Genomic DNA, 19,161 nt, shown 5'->3' on the forward strand with positions numbered 1-19,161 from the left:
AAAAAAAAAAAAAAAAAAAAAAAAAAAAAAAAAAAAAAAAGTATACACATACGTAAAATTCATAGGCCAGGCACAGTGGCTCACGCCTGTAATCCCAGCAGTTTGGGAGCCTAAGGTGAGAGGGTTGCTTGAGCGCAGGAGTTCAAGACCAGCCTAGGCAACATAGGGAGTCCCCATTTCTATAAAATATTTAAAAATTAGGCTGGGCACAGTGGCTTACGCCCGTAATCCCAGCACTCTGAGAGGCTGAGGTGGGTGGATCACGAGATCAGGAATTCAAGACCAGCCTAGCCAAGATAGTGAAACCCCATCTCTACTAAAAATACAAAAATCAGCCAGGCATGGTGGTGGGTACCTGTAATCCCAGCTACTTGGGAGGCTGAGGCAGAGAATTGCTTGAACCCAGGAGGCGGAGGTTGCAGTGAGCTGAGATTGCGCCATTGCACTCCAGTCTGGGAGACAGAGTGAAACTCCATTTCAAAAAAGAAAAAAAAAAAAATGGGCCAGGTGCTGTGGCTCACAGCTGTAATCCCAGCACTTTCGGAGGCCGAGGCGAAAGGTCAGGAGATCAAGACCATCCTGGCTAACACGGTGAAACCCCATCTCTACTAAAAATACAAAAAATTAGCTGAGCGTGGTGGCGGGCACCCATAGTCCCAGCTACTCGGGAGGCTGAGGCAGGAGAATGGCATGAACCTGGGAGGCAGAGCTTGCAGTGAGTGGAGATCACACCACTGCACTCCAGCCTGGGTGACCGAGCGAGACTCTGTCTCCAAAAAAAAAAAAAAAAAAAAAATAGAATTAGTTGGCCATGGTGGCACGTGCCTGTAGTCCCAACTACTGGGGAGGCTGAGGTAGGAGTATCACTTGAGCCCAAAGAGTTTGAGGCTGCAATGAACCGTGATTGTAGTACTGCATGCTGTGTGGGTGACAGAGTGAGACCCTGTCTCAAATAAATAAATAAATAATAAAATAAAAGTTATAGCCTCTCAGTATATAGTGTTTGAAGCCAGATGAGCGTTATGTAGTTTAAATATCATTTCAAACAACCATCACTCTATGCAAACCCTTACCATTTATTCCCCCTATTACTAACAACCAAAATAGCAGTATCACAACAAGCAGCTTTTGCCTACTGCAAAGTTTTCCCCATTGATCATAATTATTTCTTGGACACCACCAAATGATAATGAGATTAGGAATAGCTTATAGGTTTTTGAGAAAAATTTCTTTGAGGAAAAGGGAACTGGTTTTAATTTATGGGCATAGTTATCATGATCTCAATTTTCCTCCCTTATAGAAATTAAAGGCCCTGAAATAAAATAGCCAAGGAAGTTAGTTCTCAAACTGCCTTGCCTCCAAGTCTCAGCTGTGGTCTGTTAGATATAACCTCTGACTGACCTCAGATATAGATTATTATTCATAACCTGCCTTTCTCACTTCATTTTCTCCATAGCTCTAAGAGCTCATTTTGGAGGAATAATGGATGAACCATCTCCCTTGGCCAAACCTCTGGAGCTGAACCAGCACTCTCGATTCATAATTGGTTCTGTGTCTGAAGATAACTCAGAGGATGAGATCAGCAACCTGGTGAAGCTGGACCTACTGGAGGAGAAGGAGGGTTCTTTATCACCTGCTTCTATTGGCTCAGATACACTCTCTGATTTGGGGATCTCTAGCCTACAGGATGGCCTGGCCTTGCACATAAGGTAAGAGAGAGTTTAATGGTCTACTTATTATTTATTGGTCTGTCTTATTAGTTTTGCTGATTATGTTCTGAAAAGAGCAAGAATGATTTTAGCCAAGACTGCTTTGACTTTTCCTATGTCACTGGACTCAAAGCTTTGTTGAGGAAGTCATAAATGATGTATTTTTCAGAAATCGTGTATGTTCCCATCAAATTTTTCATGTTCTACTAGGTCTTTCTTTTTTATTTTTTTGAGACGGAGTCTTGCTCTGTTGCCCAAACTGGAGCGCAGTGGTGCGGTCTCAGCTCACTGCAACCTCTGCCTCCTGGGTTCAAGCAATTCTTCTGCCTCAGCCTCCCAAGTAGCTGGGATTACAGGCACCTGCCACCAAGCCGGCTAATTTTTTGTGTTTTTAGTAGAGATGGAGTTTCACCATGTTGGCCAGGCTGGCTTGAACTCCTGACCTCATGATCCACCCGCCTCAGCTTCCCAAAGTGCTGGGATTAGAGGGCTGAGCCACCGCGCCCAGCCTATTTTTATTTTTATTTTTTTGAGATAGAGTCTCTCTCTGTCGCCCAAATGGGAATGCAGTGGTACAATCTCAGCTCACTGCAACCTCTGCCTCCCAGGTTGAAGAGATTCTCCTGCCTCAGCCTCCTGAATAGGTTGGACTACAAGTGTGTGCCCTCATGCCTAGCTAATTTTTGTTGTTTTTGGTAGACACCGGGTTTCGCCATGTTGGCCAGGCTGGTCTTGAATTCCTGGCCTGAAGTGATCCGCATGCCTCAGCCTCCCAAAGTGCTGGGATTAAAGACATGAACCACTACACCCGGCCACTTCTACCTGCTAGGTCTTTTATTGAGAGCTAGTGAGTAAGAATTAGGTTGAGGAATTTCGGTCTTTGCACTACTTTGACTAACATGGTTTTAACTATCGTGATGATTGATAGGAATTTTCCAGGGGTTGTCAACTTCGTAGTAAGTTTTTTTGAACTGATTCATCAGATTGTCAGGAAGTTATATTCTGTTTCTAGCAGGGCCAGTCCCCAATAAAGAGCTGTTAATAGAGCTCTCCTTTTTCTCTAGAAACACAATTCTCTGTAACTGAGAATGTCAGTACATAGTAACACTAGATTGTTTTTATTTATCAATGTTTGATTATATAACTAGCGTGTGAGATACTAACCTTTGGTTATTTGCTTTTCAGTTCTTGGATTAAAAGGTCTGGATCAGTGGTTCTTGGTTCTCACTGTTCATCAGAATCACCTCAGGGAGCCTTGGGAGATAAGCCCCATCCCTAGAGATTTTGATTCATTTGATACTGGCTTGGTGTGGAACTGGGGCTTTTTTTTTTTTTTAAGGTATCCAGGTGATTGTTGTGTACAGCCAGCATTCAGATTATAGGTGTACCCTAGATAAACATAAGTTAGGGTGGCTGTTGCTGCTGTTATTATCTTGGTACCTCTATTATTACTGGGTCATAAAATAATTTAGCTCTGTTTTATATACTAAATATACTGACTCCATAATAAAATCCTATATGAGATCTGGCTGGATGTGATGTTCTGTCTTACTGTTATCCCTAGGGCTTGGAATCAGGGCTTCTGAGAGACTAGGCAGTGTTTGTTAGTGATCACCCTCATTTAGCTATGTAGAGGTCAAAAGAAAAGTGTAAAGCAAGTTAATTATGTTTTACTTCACAGATTCCTAGAATTGTAATAAACCAGAGAGATAATTTAACCTGACACTTGTTATTTTATTTTTAAAAATTAATTTAAAAAATTTAAATAGAGACAGAGGTCTTGCTATGTTGCCCAGGCTGGTCTTGAACTCTTGGCCTCAAGCGATCCTCCTATCATGGCATGCCAAAGTGCTGGGATTACAGGCATGAGCCACCACATTTGGCCATAAAATACTTTTTAATAGTTGGGAGAACTAAGGCCCAGTGAGGAGAAATAACTTGCCTAAGTTTGAATAGCCGGAGAACTTGGATTCAAACTCATATCCTGATTTTATTTCAGTAACTTTTCTACTCTACTTCCCCATCCATACAGGTGTCTTAATTATATAACTAGTTCAGACAAAGTTGGTCTGATGGAGTTAGTGAACAAAGCATTATCTCTGGGTTAAAAAGAGGAATAGAGAGCAGTATTTTAGTGGCAGGGAAAAGGGATTAGGTCTTTATCTTTTCTCTCTCTCTCTTTTTTTTTTTTTGAGACGGGGTCTCGCTCTTTCGCCCAGGCTGGAGTGCAGGGGGGGGATCTCGGCTCACTGCAAGCTCCGCCTCCCGGGTTCCAGCCATTCTCCTGCCTCAGCCTCCTGAGTAGCTGGGACTACAGGCGCCCGCCACCATGCCCGGCTAATTTTTTGTGTGTTTTTTTTTAGTAGAGACGGGGTTTCACCGTGTTAGCCAGGATGGTCTCGATCTCCTGACCTCGTGATCCGCCCGCCTCGGCTTCCCAAAGTGGTGGGATTACAGGCTTGAGCCACCGCACCCAGCCAGGTCTTTATCTTTATGTAAACATTTTTTATTTTATAGTTCACTTAATGGTTGGCTTTAAGGTTAATACTGGTGGTGGCATTCTTCTCTCTTGAAGTCATTTGGAAGTGTTTGTAGGGGGCTTGTGACTGGTGGGACTACTTGCATTTAGAGGACAAAGGACAAAGGACCAATGATACGAAACCTTCTGTGGTATAGTAGATAATCCTATACAACCAAGAAATCTCCTACTCAAAATGTCATAGTGCCCCTGGTGAGAAAGACTGGTTTAACTCCAAATCCGTAAAACCACACAGCATCTTGAGAAATCTGTCCAGTTTGAGTCTATGTGAAACATAATATCCATTTGCTGGATTAGGAAACTGAGTTTGGCAATGGTGATATAAACATGTTATAAGAAACTCAGCTAGTGATATCCCAAGGCAGTCTGTAGTTGCCAAGTCATTCCCAAAGTTGATGGCTCTTATGCAAAGTCTATGTGGTCAGTGGCATGAGTGTCTGGAATTTCTTTGCATGCCTTATTGTTGCAAAAATCATGTCCGTAGCTCGTGGAGGGGCCGTGGATTGAAGTGTGATCAGCAGCATGGAAAGGAGACAATGCCAGTTCCAACTCACTCCTCAGATAGCTAACATTCCAAAATAGAAAAAATGTTTTCTGTTTATCCATTCCTTAAGTCACTTCTGGATATGATGACCTTTGGGGTAATTTTAATTGAGTCAAATTCATTTGATAGATGAAAGACCTCTGTTATGACATCTGCCACTAATTAGGTGTGTGACCATGGACAGTACATGTTATCTCCTTGGAGTCATCTATAAAAATGAAGATATTGGCCAGGCGCGGTGGCTCAAGCCTATAATCCCAGCACTTTGGGAGGCCGAGACGGGCGGATCACGAGGTCAGGAGATCGAGACCATCCTGGCTAACACGGTGAAACCCCCGTCTCTACTAAAAAAAAAAATACAAACAACTAGCCGGGCGAGGTGGCGGGTGCCTGTAGTCCCAGCTACTCAGGAGGCTGAGGCAGGAGAATGGCTGGAACTCGGGAGGCGGAGCTTGCAGTGAGCTGAGATCTGGCCACTGCACTCCAGCCTGGGCGACAGAGCAAGACTCTGTCTCAAAAAAAAAAAAAAAAAAATGAAGATATTGATTCAGATACTCCTTTTCACTCCTGGAACTCAAAGTTAAATAGAGACTAAGTTGCATTTAAGATTAGCTCTTAGAACCAATAGCCTAATCCTTCACGGGTGACATAGATTAAGGGGGCAGGTACATTCCTAGGAGATGTTAACTGGAGGTCATCTGAAACCAAACGAAGTAACTGCCATAATGTAAGATGGGACTGAGTCTCTCTCAAGTTTAGGTGCTAAGAAGTCTAGTGGTATGTTGGATGAGCCAAATAGAAAATAGACTTTTCCTGCGATGGAGATTATTTGCTTCATGTACTTCCTAGAGTCCAATGAAAGACTGGGGCTCGCTGCAACTTCCACCTTCCAGGTTCACGCGATTCTCCTGCCTCAGCCTCCTGAGTAGCTGGGACTTCAGGCGTGCACCACCACATCTGGCTAATTTTGTATTTGTAGTAGAGACAGGGTTTCTCCATGTTGGTCAGGCTGGTCTCGAATTCCCGACCTCAGGTGATCTGCCCACCTTGGCCTCCCAAAGTGCTGGGATTACAGGTGTGAGCCACTGCACCCAGCCAATTTTTTGCATTTTCAGTAGAGACGGAGTTTCACCATATTGGCCAGGCTGGTCTTAAACCCCTGACCTCAGGTGATCCACCCGCCTTGGCCTCCCAAAGTGCTGGGAATACAGGCACCTGGCTAGTGGACATCTTAATTTTGATAACCAGTGTATGATTATCAAACTGGCATGTAACATAGCTATGTAGTTGTATGGATATTGGCAGTTTCTCTGCTCCTATGAGATGTCACTTGAGGTCAGATAGTTTTGCATACTTAAAGTGCACCGCATGCTATCAACCAACCAGAAGTGTAAACAATTTGTCAACTACTAAGCTGAATTTCTGGTTGAAGTGCAGTTGGAACAGGTTATCTCCACATTTGGGTCTTTTACCTCTTAGCATAGTGTGATTTCTTTCCTCTTTTTAAAAAATCCACCACCTTACTGTCTAGCATAGTGTCTTTTCTTTAAATCTTTTTTATCCTGTGCTACATGTATGGGTTTTTTGTTTGTTTGTTTAGAGACAAGTTCTCACTCTATCACCCAGGCTGAAGTGTTCAGTGGTGCAATCATAGCTCACTAACTTTGAACTCCTGGGCTCAAACAATCCTCCCGCTTCAGCCTCCTGAGTAGTGGAGATTGTAGGTGTGTACCACCGTGCTCAGCTAATTTTTAAAATTTTTTTAGAGATGGGGTCTTGCTATGTTGCCCTGGCTGGTCTTGAATTCTTGGCCTCAAGTGATTGTCTGGCCTTGGCCTTCCCAAGTGCTGGGATGACACGTGTGAGCTACCTTGCCCAGCGTATACTTCATGTTACAGTGAAACAGGAGAATTCCCTCATTTCCCTTGCAGGATGTGCCACAGGGATGTGTCTCGCTCCTTTGGTTGCCCCACTGCTCAAAACCCTAAGGGGAGGATGCAGATGGGCAAGTGCAGCAGCCATGGGAAGCACTTTTGGGCTCCAGCCCCACGGCACCATCTGGGGGTGGTGTCTGCGACTCCCAAAGCCCAAGTGAGCATGTGTTACAGTGTGCTCTTTCAGCTTTGCTGTCTGCAGATGGCTTGTGTTAACCAGCTCAATAGACCTTCTGCCTTATTGCAAGGGCAGAGGGCCAGTGTGACAGCTTTCTGTATCCTGAGCTCTTACCCAGTGTACCAGAAAAATTGGATCACATGTGGGCTCGAAGGATGAGTGCAAGGTTTATTGAGTGGTGGAAGTGGCTCTCAGTGACATGGATGGGGAGCCAGAAGGAGTAGCTGGAGTAGGGAGGTGGTCTTCCCCTGGAATCAGGCTCCCGGCACTTGATTCAGACTCTTCTTTGACCACCTCCGGTTGAATTCCCCTCGGTGTCCAGACGTCCCTCCTCTCTTTCTCTGCCTCGTCGTTCTGCCATCACAAGTCTGCCGGCCTGCTGATGTCTGCTGGTCTGTTCCTCTGCTCCTCTTGATGTTCAATCACTTGTGTCTGTGCCCTGCTAAGGTCTCGGGTTTATATGGGCACAGGATTGGGGGTGTGGCAGGCCAGAGTGGTCTTGGAAAATGAAGCATTTGGATGCAAAAACAGGCATGCCTGCTCTCGCGTAGGTCCGTAGGCACAGGCCAAAGGTGGAGCCCTCAGCAGGGACTCTGCCCTTTCTGCCCTTTCCCTGTCCCCTTCCCATATCAATAGTATTTGAAACTCGATCTCAGTTTTCTCTCATGTGTCTTAAAATATATGTTCAAGTCATTGAATGACCTTCATTTTATGGTTAACATAAAATGAAACATGTTTGGTTAACAACTTTATCGGAGAACAATCTGTATTTGCTGTTATTTGTGTATACCTAAAACCAGCATAAGATGTCTATCACTGGGGTTCAAGACAATAATTGTTGCTTTGGAAGGAGAAAGTATATTCACTCAGGAACAGCTATGAAGTTGAGTTATATTTTTATTTCTTTTCTGATCTAGAAAGAAAAGTACTTTACCAATATTTTGAAAATTGAGAATTCAGATGAGATTGCCTATAAGATGTTGGACCCTTCAGAAGAATTTAACTAGAAAATTTAGAGCTTTTTGTAATTAGAAATAATTTGTAAAGTTTCTCCCATGATACTAGTCATAGTATATTAATGAGTTTGGAATCAGCTCCTAGATACCACACTTCGTTTTCTTTTTCTTTTTTTTTTTTTTTGAGACGGAGTCTCGCATCCTGTCGCCTGGGCTGGAGTGCGGCAGTGGCTGGATCCAGCTCACTGCAAGCTTCGCTCCCCGGGTTCTACGCCATTCCCAGCCTCAGCCTCGCCTCCCGAGTAGCTGGACTACCAGGCGCCCGCCACCGTCGCCGGTAGTTTTTTTGTATTTTTTAGTAGAGAGGGGTTTCACCGTGTTAGCCCAGGATGGTCTCGATCTCCTGACCTTTTGTGACACGCCCGTCTCGGCCTCCAAGTGTTGGATTACAGCTTGAGCCACTGCGCCCGCCCTTCTCTTTCTTTTTTTTTTTTTGAGATGGAGTCTTGCTCTGCTCTGTCGCCCAGACTGGAGTGCAGTGGTGTGATCTCGGCTTAGAGCAACCTCTGCCTCCTGGGTTCAAGCGATTCTCCTGCCTCAGCCTTCTGAGTAGCTGGGATTACAGGCATGCACCACCATGTCCGGCTAATTTTTGTATTTTTAGTAAAGACACCATGTTGATCAGGGTGGTCTCAAACTCCTGACCTCATAATCTGCCTGCCTTGGCCTCCCAGAGTGCTGGGATTACAGGCGTGAGCCACCGCGCCCAGCCACATTTCATTTTCATTCACAATTCATATAAAGCTGTGCAGACCTTTATCCATAGGAAATAATAGTGTCGAGGTCAGATTCTGGGAGGATCTAGGATTGACTTTCAACTTCTTCCATTGGGTCAAAACAGAAGTTTAGGGGACAATAGTGAGAGAAGGCCTATCTATTGTTCCTACATTCTATTTTTCACATTAACTTTAGGAACTATTAGTCAAGTTTTCTCAGTAGCTAATTGGAAAAATAATAGTAATAACAGGTTACATTTATTAAGTGCTTTACTGTATGCCACATACTCTGCTGTGCTTTATGGAGTACCACACTGAATTGTCACAACCACCCCATAAGGTAGGTATTGTGCTATTATTGCCCACGATGTTTTTTTGTTTTTTTTTTTTGAGATGGAGTCTCACTCTGTCGCCCAGGCTGGAGTGCAGTGGCGTGATCTCAGCTCACTGCAACCTCTGCCTCCTGGGTTCAAGCAATCCTCTAGCCTCAGCCTCCCAAGTAGCTGGGATTACAGGTGCCCGCCATCGTGCCTGGCTAATTTTCATATTTTTAGTAGAGACAAGATTTCACCATATTGGTCAGGCTGGTCTCAAACCCCTGACCTCAGGTGATCCACCTGCCTCAGCCTCCCAAAGTGCTGGGATTACAGGCAGGAACCACTGCGCCCGGCCTGTTGCCCTCAATTTATGAATGGGGATTGAGACATAAATAACATGCTTAAGGTGGCCAATTTGGGTATTGATTCTAGTCAGAGCTCGTACTATAAACTACTACACTAAACTAAAACCCTTGGTGTAACAGATATACTTTCTTTTTTCTTTTGAGATGAAGTCTCACTCTGTCACCCAGGCTGGAGTGCAGTGGTGTGATCTCGGCTCACTGCAACCTCCGCCTCCCAGGTTCAAGCTATTTTCCTGCCTCAGCCTCACATGTAGCTGGGACAACAGGTGTGCACCACCATGCCTGGCTAATTTTTGCTTTTTTAGTAGAGACAGGGTTTCGCCATGTTGGCCAGGCTGATCTCAAACTCCTGACCTCAGGTGATCCACCCACCTTGGCCTCCCAAAGTGCTAGGATTACAGGCGTGAGCCACTGTACCTAGGCCTTATGTTCTGTTGAGCAATTCTTCTCTAATTAAATGTTAGCCTTGTTAGAAAGGGATAGAAGTTAGAAAATATGTATTTATATATACTTAAAAATTTTTTTTAGAGACAGGATTTCTCTCTGTTGTCCAGGCTGGAGTGCAGTGGTGTGATCATGGCTCACTGTACCTTCAGACTCCTGGGCTCAAGCAATCCTCTTGCCTCAGTCCCTGAGTAGCTGGGACTATAGGTATGTGCTACCATTCCCAGCTAACTTTAATTTTTTTTTTTTTTTTTTGAGATGGAGTCTCACTCTGTTGCCAAGGCTGGAGTGCAGTGGCATGATTTTGGCTCACTGCAACCTCTGCCTCCCGGGTTCAAGCAGTTCTCTGCCTGAGCCTCCCGAGTAGCTGGGATTACAGGTGCCCACCACCATCCCTGGCTAATTTTTTGTATTTTTAACAGAGACGGGGGTTTCACCATCTTGGCCAGGCTGGTTTTGAACTCCTGACCTCGTGATCCCCCACCTTGGCCTCCCAAAGTGCTGGGATTACAGGAGTGAGCCATAGCACCCGGCCTAAAATTTTTTGTAGAGATGGGGTCTCACCATGTTGCCCAGGGTGGTCTCAAACTCCCAGGCTCAAGTGATCCTCCCACTTTGGCCTCTCAAAGTGCTGGGATTACAGGTGTGAGCTACTGTGCCCAGCCTAGAAAAAATATTTTAAAATAATGCTTTATTAAAGAAGCATAATAGAAAATAAAAAACAACACAAGCAAGCAAAAATAAACCCTTGTATATTTGCCACCCAAAGGTTACTCCCTACCATCTGTATCCTTTTCTATGCATATATGTATATATTCATTTTTTTTTTACTAATATGAGGTCATACTGTACACACAGTTTTATAATCTGCATTTTTTAGTCAAAAAATTTTCACTTTCTATTTCAATAAATTTTAATCTAATTTAATATACACACTATTTCATTTCTCCAAGGAACCTCAAAATTCTGGTTCCTTCATGCAAGTATCCAATCCACATCTACAAATTGTATATTATGTTCTTTAAATTTCTTAATCTGTCACATTCTGTCACATTACCACCCCCCACCTTTTTTTTATGATGTTGACTAGTGACTCGTTTAAGAGGAAGTTAGCAAATCATGAAAGTATATGGTTGCTAGTGAAAATTTGGTAGCATATAGAGAAACAGAAAGAAAAATAAAGGAAGATTACCATTCTACACTTTTTATAGTTACAGAGCAACAATTGGTATTAATTAATTGCATTAACGATGATACTTTAATGAATTTTATAATCATTTTACGTGCCATTTATGACACAGCTTTTTAGTTTTGGCTATATATGTTTGTGTTTGACTGGGAAAGAAATACAGATTCTCATTTCTTTTTAGTCTCTCACTTTAAACTCCTTGAGTTTGAAATGACTATTTAAATCTAGTGGTAGAGATAGAGTTAAGTAATAGCTTTAAAAGCTTTTGGAATAGTAAAATGTGCCATACTGGTATAATATATTATTTATTATCAAGGAGTCCTTTTATAAGATAAACATTTTTTACTGGAAAAACCTCTTGAAGTCTTTTGCATGTTAGTGCTTAAAACTTGGAAATTTAGGTCTGAAAGCCTTTTGATGATGGCAAATATATACTATCAATATTATAATTCACATGTTGAGAATAACCACTATTGAAAATGCAGGAGGCTGGGTGCGGTGGCTAACACCTGTAATCCCAGCATTTTGGGAGGCCAAGGCAGACGGATCACCTGAGGTCGGGAGTTCAAAACCAGCCTGACCAACTTGGCGAAACCCTGTCTCTACTAAAAATACAAAAATTAGCCAAGTGTGGTGGTGAGCACCTGTAATCTCAGCTACTCGGGAGGCTGAAGCATAAGAATTGCTTGAACCCGGGAGGCGGAGGTTTCAGTAAGCCGAGAGCATGCCACTGCACTGCACTCCAGCTTGAGCAACAGAGCAAGACTGCATCTCAAAAACAGAAACAAAGAAAAGAAAGTGCAGGAAATTTTATTCCTGCTTCCTATCTATTGGCTCATCACTATCAAGCTTTGACATGGGAAATAAGGAAATTGGCTCTGGTTTTGTTTATATTAAGGCTTTGCTTATGGCTAGTGTGAGAGTGTTCTTATGTATGTATTGACTTTCTTAGCATTTCTCATTTAGCTTTCCTGAGCTTCTTCACTTCCCCTAATAGCTCTCCAAACTCTCTGCTTTCAATGTTCCTTCCTTGATATTCTGAGGTTCCCAGTTGCCATGGTGCCTTTGTAGTGAGTAGACAGAGAAGGTCATTATGAGATCTGCAACTTGGTACTCCTTTGCTGAGGGCACTAGTTTCCTCTCTCCATTTCCCACCCACCCCTTCTTTCCATTCAGAAAACAGGAGCTGTCTGTGGCCATGTTTGTATTTTAGTCTCTGGAGTGCATTCTATAAACTTCGCTAATTGTGGAAATGAAATTATGAATGTTGTAAGTAAGGCTTAGTACAGCTGCTTGATAGTGTTTATTACTTTTATTATTTCAAGTGTAATGCATGCATTTCCCCCTCTTTTCTTTCTGTTAGCATAAGTTTACAAGTGAAGTTTGCATTTACTACTTTATATTGTTAAATTATTAGAAGTAATGTAGGTTTATTATTAGAAAAGTTGGAAATCCAAGAAGTTTTTTTTTTTTCCCAGATAGAGTCTTGCTGTGTCACCCAGGATGGAGTGCAGTGGCATGATCTTAGCTCATTGCCTCTGCCTCCTGGGCTTAAGTGATTCTCATGCCTCAGCCTCCTGAGTACCTGAGATTACAGGTGCCTGGCACTATTCCCAGCTAATTTTTGTATTTCTAGTAGAGATGGGGTTTTGCCCTGTTGCCTAGGCAGGGCCGCCCGCCTTGGCCTCTCAAAGTGCTGGGATTATAGGTGTGAGCCACCATGCCCAGCCTCAAAAAGTATTTAAAAAAATAAAAACACTAAGGAATACAATCATTCCATAATAATCACTATTCATATTTTACATATTTCCTTTCTGTATTTTTTACCACTTAAGGATAAATGTCATTAAAATATACATACAGATGATATTATAATGAATGTACAGCTCTGTTTTCTGTTTTTTTCTCCCATATACAACACTTTCTCATGTCATTACAAATCTTTTTTTTTTTTCTTTTTTTCTGTGACAGAGTCTTTGTCACCCAGGCTGGAGTGCAGTGGCATGATCACGGCTCACTGCAGCTTCCACCTCCCTGGGCTCAAGTGATTCTCCCATGTCAGCCTCCCAAGTAGATGGGACTACAGACGTACACCACCACACCCAGCTACTTTTTGTATTTTTTGGAGAGACAGGGTTTCGCCATGTTGGCCAGGCTGGTCTCGAACTCCAGACCTTAGGTGATCTACCCTCCTCGGCCTCCCTAATTGCTGGGATTACAGGCATGAGCCACCTCGCCTGGACTGATTCTAAATTTGGCTATTGTGAATAGTGCTGCAGTAAATATGGAGTACGGATATCTCTTTGATATGCTGATTTCCTTTCTTTTGGATATATACTCAGTAGTGGAATTGCTGGGTTATATGGAAGCTCTATTTTTAGTTTTTTGAAGAGCTTTCATACTGCTTTCCGTAGTGGCAGTACTAATTTATATTCCCACCAACAATGTACAAGGTTTCCCCTTTCTCCACATCTTCATCTCATGATACTACTTCAGTGGGTTCTTGTTACCCATAGGATATATTAGTGTCTAGCCAAACATTGTGTCACAGGTGCTTAACATTATTTCTAATACTCACAACAGTACTAATCATTATGGTGGGCTCAATGAGTTCTGTTAAGGGTCCAATACGGTCTCGGAGATGTTTGAACTAGAATTTGAAGGATTAACAGAAAAAAGGCTAGCAAAGCTAGGGGTGTGTGTGTGTGTGTGTGGAAGGGTAGAGCTGGTGGGGTAGACAACATGCACAGAAGTACCAGTGAAACATCTAGCATTTTCAGGCAATTACAAGTCGTTGACTATTACTGGAATGGAAGGTGGGCAGCATGATCAGTGCCAAAGAAGAGGCCGGTAAGACAGAGATCAAGGCATTAAGGGTCTTTTTTTTTTATGTTGTACTGTGATAATAAATAAGCATTTGGTCTCTATCCTTGGTTCCTGCCCACAGTTCCTAAAACCCTTGGAATTTCTTGACTGGTAAGTATCTTTTATGATAATGAGATGACTGGGGTCTGAGGGCCCCTGGATAGCTTCAGGCTGGGGTCTGGTCACCAGAAAGTCCAAGGAATAATTAGAGAGTTGGAACTTTCACCTCTACTCTCTAACCTCCAGGGAGGGGCAAGAGGTTGAAAATTGAGCTAATCACAAGTGGCCAGAGATTTAATCAATCATGCCTACTTAATGAAACCTCCATAAAACCTCCTAAACAACAGAGTTCATAGAGCTTCTGGGATGGTCAACACATGGAGGGGCTGGTAGAGCTGTATACCTGGAGGAAGGTTTGGAAGTTCTCTGCCCCTTCCCCCATACCTTGCCCTATGTGTCTCTTCCTGAGTTCCTGAGTTGTATCCTTTATAAACCAGTAATAGCAAGTCAACTCTTTTCCTATGTTCTGTATGTCATTCTAGCAAATTATCAAACATGAGGAAGGGGTCATGGGAATCTCCGATTTACAGCTGGTTGGTCAGAAGTACAGGCGACTGGGATTTGCAACTGGTATCTGAAGTAGGGGACAGTCTTGTGGGAGGGACTGAGGACTTAACCTGTAGGATCTATGCTAACTCTAGATAATTAATACAAGAATTCAAATGTGAGACTCCCAGTTGGTGTCTGGACAGAACTGGTTGTTGAGATGGAAAAAACCTGTACATTCGGTGTCAGAAGTGTTGTAAGTAAATACAGCTCAGACATAAAACATCTGTAAAATGGAAAACAATATTTAGGTTCTCCTTACCTGTGCAACAGACTTTATTAAAAATATGGATTCCGGCTGGGTGCGGTGGCTCATGCCTGTAATCCCAACACTTTGGAAAGCAGAGGCGGGCGGATCACCTGAGGTCGGGAGTTCAAGACTAGCCTGACCAACATGGAGAAACCCCATCTCTACTAAAAATACCAAATTAGCTGGGCGTGGTGGCACATTCTTGTAATCCCAGCTACTTGGGAGGCTGAGGCAGGAGAATCGCTTGAACCCAGGAGGTGGAGGTTGTGGTGAGCCGAGATCGCGCCATTGCACTCTAGCCTGGTCAAAAAGAGTGAAACTCCGTCTCAAAAAAAAAGGGATTCCTGGCTGGGTGCAGTGGCTCATGCCTGTAAATTCCTAGCACTTTGGGAGGCTGAGGCAGAGAAATCACTTGAGGTCAGGAGTTTGAGAACAGCCTGGCCAACATGGTGAAACCACATCTCTACTAAAAATACAAAACTTACCCAGGCATGGGGACATGTGCCTGTAGTCCCAGCTACTTAGGAGGCTGAGGCACGAGAATCACTTGAACCCAGAAGGCGGAGGTTGCAGTGAGCCAAGATCATGCCACTGTACTTCCAGCCTGGGTGACAGAGTGAGATACCATCTCAAAAACAAACAAACAAAAAAAGTGTGGATTCCTGAGTCCTATCCCAGGTTTATTAGATTACAGCCTCTGGTCATGGAGCCCAGGAATCATTATTCTAATACTTTCCAGGAGAGTCTGGTATGAATCCCGAGCCAAGAAGCACTTTTTCAGAGCTTTGAACAATGCCTGGCACATTTCAGTAGCTTAATCAATGTTTGTTACATTGAAATTAAAGTTGTACAAATGGAAATCTACTTGCACAAGAATATATAGTAGAGTGACTGGGCATGGTGGCTCACGCCTGTAATCCCAGCACTTTGGGAGGCCGAGGTGGGCGCATCATGAGATCAGGAGATTGAGACCATCCTGGCTAACACGGTGAAACCTCGTCTCTACTAAAAATGCAAAAAATTAGCCGGGCGTGGTGGCAGGCGCCTGTAGTCCCAGCTACTTGGGAGGCTGAGGCAGAATAGCGTGAACCCGGGAGGCGGAGCTTGCAGTGAGCCAAGATTTCGCTACTGAACCCCAGCCTGGGTGACAGAGTGAGACTCCATCTCAAAAAAAAAAAAAGAATATATAATAGAAAGGAAATGTGTCTTAGGGAAATATCTACCTCAATATCTACCTCATTCTTTTTTATGGCTCAATAGTACTCCATTGTGTATGTGGAGTAGATATACTCTTTATTTTATTACATATTTCTTTTTATCCATTCATCTGTTGATGGACCCTTAGGTTGATTCCAAATCTTGACTATTGTGAATAGTGCTGTAATAAACATTGGAGTGCAGATATCTCTTCAATATACTGATTTCCTTTCTTTTTTGCATTTACCTAGCAGTGGTATTGCTGGGTTATATGGCAGTTCCATTTTTAGTTTTTTGAGGAATCTCCATGCTGTTCTCCATAATGGCTGTACTAATTTACATTCCCATTGTGTTTTAATTTACACAGCCATCAAGAGAACCACCAATACAAGGGTTCCCTTTTCTCCACATCCTCTCAGCATTTGTTACTGCCTCTTTTGGGTAAAAGCCATTTTAACTGGAGTGAGATGATATCTCATTGTAGTTTTGATTTGCTTTTCTCTGATGATCCGTGATGTTGAGCGCCTTTTCATATAGCTGTTTGCTAATTGTATGTCTCGTTTTGAGAAATGTGTGTTCAGATCTTTTGCCTATTTTAAAATTGGATTATTAGATATTTTCCTATTGAGTTGTTTGAGCTCCTTTTATATTCTGGCTATTAATCCCTTGTCAGATGGAGATACTGCTTGTTGAAATGAAAATGAAGTTGTAATAACCATAGTTCGATATCTCATATTTTCTGAGTATTCTTTTCTCAAGATTCATATAGTTCTTTAGTTCTTTTTTTTTTTTTCTCTTCAACTTCTATTTTAAGTTATGGGGTACACCTGCAGGATGTGCAGGTTTGTTACCTAGGTAGATGTATGCAATGGTGGTTTGCTGCACAGATGAACCCATCACCTTGGTATTAAGTCCAGTATCCATTAGCTATTCTTCCTGATGCTCTCCCTCCTGCAACCCCTGATAGTTCTTACCTCAAAATGCTAAATTTAATAATTCTTCATAAGTGAAAATTCTAACCTCCTCCCCAGTAAAATCTAATGATAGTCACAAAACTGGGACTCCATCAGTCAGGAAAACGTCTAGGAGTTCATCAAGGAAAGATTCTTCAGAGTGTTCAGAATATTGAATTTGGGTTCCAGGATATCCTGATCCGCTAAATCTATCATGACCCACTAATTGTGTCACATCATATCTACATTTTTTCCCTTTGTATATATTTATTGTTTCTTTAAAAATTTCTTTGTAGAGATGGGGTCTTGCTATGTTGTCCAGTCTGGTTTCAAACTCCTGGACTCAAGTGATTGATTCTTCCACCTCGGCCTTTTGAAGTGCTGACATTACAGGTGTGAGCCACTGGACCCAGCTGCCTTTATATCTATTATTTCAGTTCCCACTATCACTGACCTTATGTAGGTGTTCATTATCTCTAGCCTAGTCTATTGCAATGGCCTTTAACTATTTTCTCTTACTGTAGTCTCTCCCTGTTTCATATCTGTTCAAAAACATGTAATGTTTTCCCTCTGCCTTCAGAGTAAAGCCCAAGATAACAACCTCAACCTTTACTGCCATTTATTAAGCATTTATTGTGAGTTAAGCACTAAGAGCTTTCAGTATTTATCTTATGTAACCAAACAACAGTCAGTCCTGTAAAATAGGCATTAATTATCTCCATTTTCCAGAAGAGGAGGATACAGGCTCAGAGAGATTATGTAATTTACCTACCTAATAAGTGGTGGAGGCATTGAGTCATGGTATTCAAGTTCTTCCACAATCAGGCCACAGCTGATTTTTCTAGTTTCGTTTCTATCCAGTGTTTTTTCCCTCTTTGCTTATTCCAGTTGCAGTAGACAATTGCCTGTTTCCTAAAATTCCATATACTTTCCATCTTTATGCCCTTTGATCATTCTGTTTGTGTCTCTCTCTGTCATGTTTCCTTCTTGAAATGCCATTTCCCTGACTGTTGAAATTCCATTTACCCTTGGAGGTCATCACTCTTTTTTTTTTTTTTTTTTTTTATGAGATGAAGTCTTGCTATGTTGCCCAGGCTGGTCTCAAACTCCTGGCCTCAAGCGATCTTCTCACCTCAGTTTCCCAAATGCTAGGATTACAAGTATGAGTCACTGTGCCCATCTGAGGCCATCAATCTTTAAGGATCTTCTGAAATACTGCCTGTGCTGTGAAGCTTTTCTTTTTTCTTCTTCTTCTTCTTTTGTTTTTTTATTTTTTTTATTTTTGAAACAGGGTCTTGCTCTGTCACCCATGCTGGAGTGCAATGGCATGATCTCGGCCACTGCAACCTCTGCCTCCTGGGTTCAAGCAATTCTCCTGCTTCAGCCTCTTGAGTAGCTGGGATTATAGGCGCACACCACCATGCCCAACTAATATGAAGCTTTTCTTGTTCTTTCTCCTATATTGTTTTTCTCTTCTGGTAATTTGGCCTTCCATTTTCTGCAACAATAATTTCATTTCTTCTCCATTGTCCTTAAGCCAGCAGTTCCATTTGTACCATTTCCTGCCTCTTCTAGACACGTTTAATTTATAGCTTTGCCACTTATTTTATTAAGAAAATAGAGACTATCTGGCTAGTACTTCTTTCTAACACCTCATTTCAAACTTACTTTTATCTGTATTCACCTTCTCATTTTTCCTTCATGCATGTGTGTGTGTGTGTGTGTGTGTGTGTGTGTGTGTATGTGTTTTGTAACCCACGACAATGCTGACAACATTTTTCCTTCTCTCCTGAGAAGTGTTCCAAGTGCTTGGAACAGAGGATGACCAAAGGAGGAGGGTCCTGAGAAGTATTCCAAGCACTCTGATTTCTTCCATCTTATAGAAGACCTGTTTTTGGTAACCACATTCCCTTTGGACTATTGTCTCATCTCTCTGCCCCATTTTATGGCCAAGATTTTCAGAAATGCTATCCCTGCTTCCTCATCTCCCATTCATTCTTAAAGCTATTCTATTCTGTCCTCTGCCCAACTATGCTATTGAAACTGCTCTCGTAAAAACCACTAATGACTAGTGTATTGCTAAATCAGTGTATGCTTTTCAGTTCTCATCCTTATAGGTCTCTCAACAGTTCCATACAAGTGACTACTTTTTTCTTGAAACACATGCCTTCTTTTCTGCTAAAGACTACACTTTCATGACTTTCCTGTGTTACCTCCTTTCTACTCTTACCAATCTCCAGTCTCTCTTACAAGCCCTTCTGCTTTCATGCAACCTCTGAGTGTTGAATACTTTCATTGTTTGGTTCTGGTCCTTCTTATCTTTTTACTTGATATACATT

General features: G+C 42.5%; 1 protein-coding gene across 4 annotated transcripts in view; it reads left to right on the top strand.

Annotated features, from left to right (window-relative positions):
* The window catches only part of LOC108523483 (acetyl-CoA carboxylase 1-like), a 177,219-nt gene that overhangs the window by 95,663 nt on the left and 62,395 nt on the right, over positions 1-19,161 (top strand). For 3 of the 4 annotated variants that reach the window (XM_017864127.1, XM_017864130.1, XM_017864128.1), the window contains exon 3: positions 1,457-1,709. In XM_017864127.1, coding sequence (XP_017719616.1) covers positions 1,457-1,709 — 253 coding nt within the window. Of the gene's footprint in view, positions 1-1,456; positions 1,710-11,938; positions 12,221-19,161 lie in introns of those variants that run through there. The other variant, XM_017864131.1, reaches the window with a different exon arrangement.

Source organism: Rhinopithecus bieti, unplaced genomic scaffold, assembly GCF_001698545.2.
Source record: "Rhinopithecus bieti isolate Rb0 unplaced genomic scaffold, ASM169854v2 scaffold_74621, whole genome shotgun sequence".
Lineage (NCBI taxonomy): Eukaryota > Metazoa > Chordata > Mammalia > Primates > Cercopithecidae > Rhinopithecus > Rhinopithecus bieti.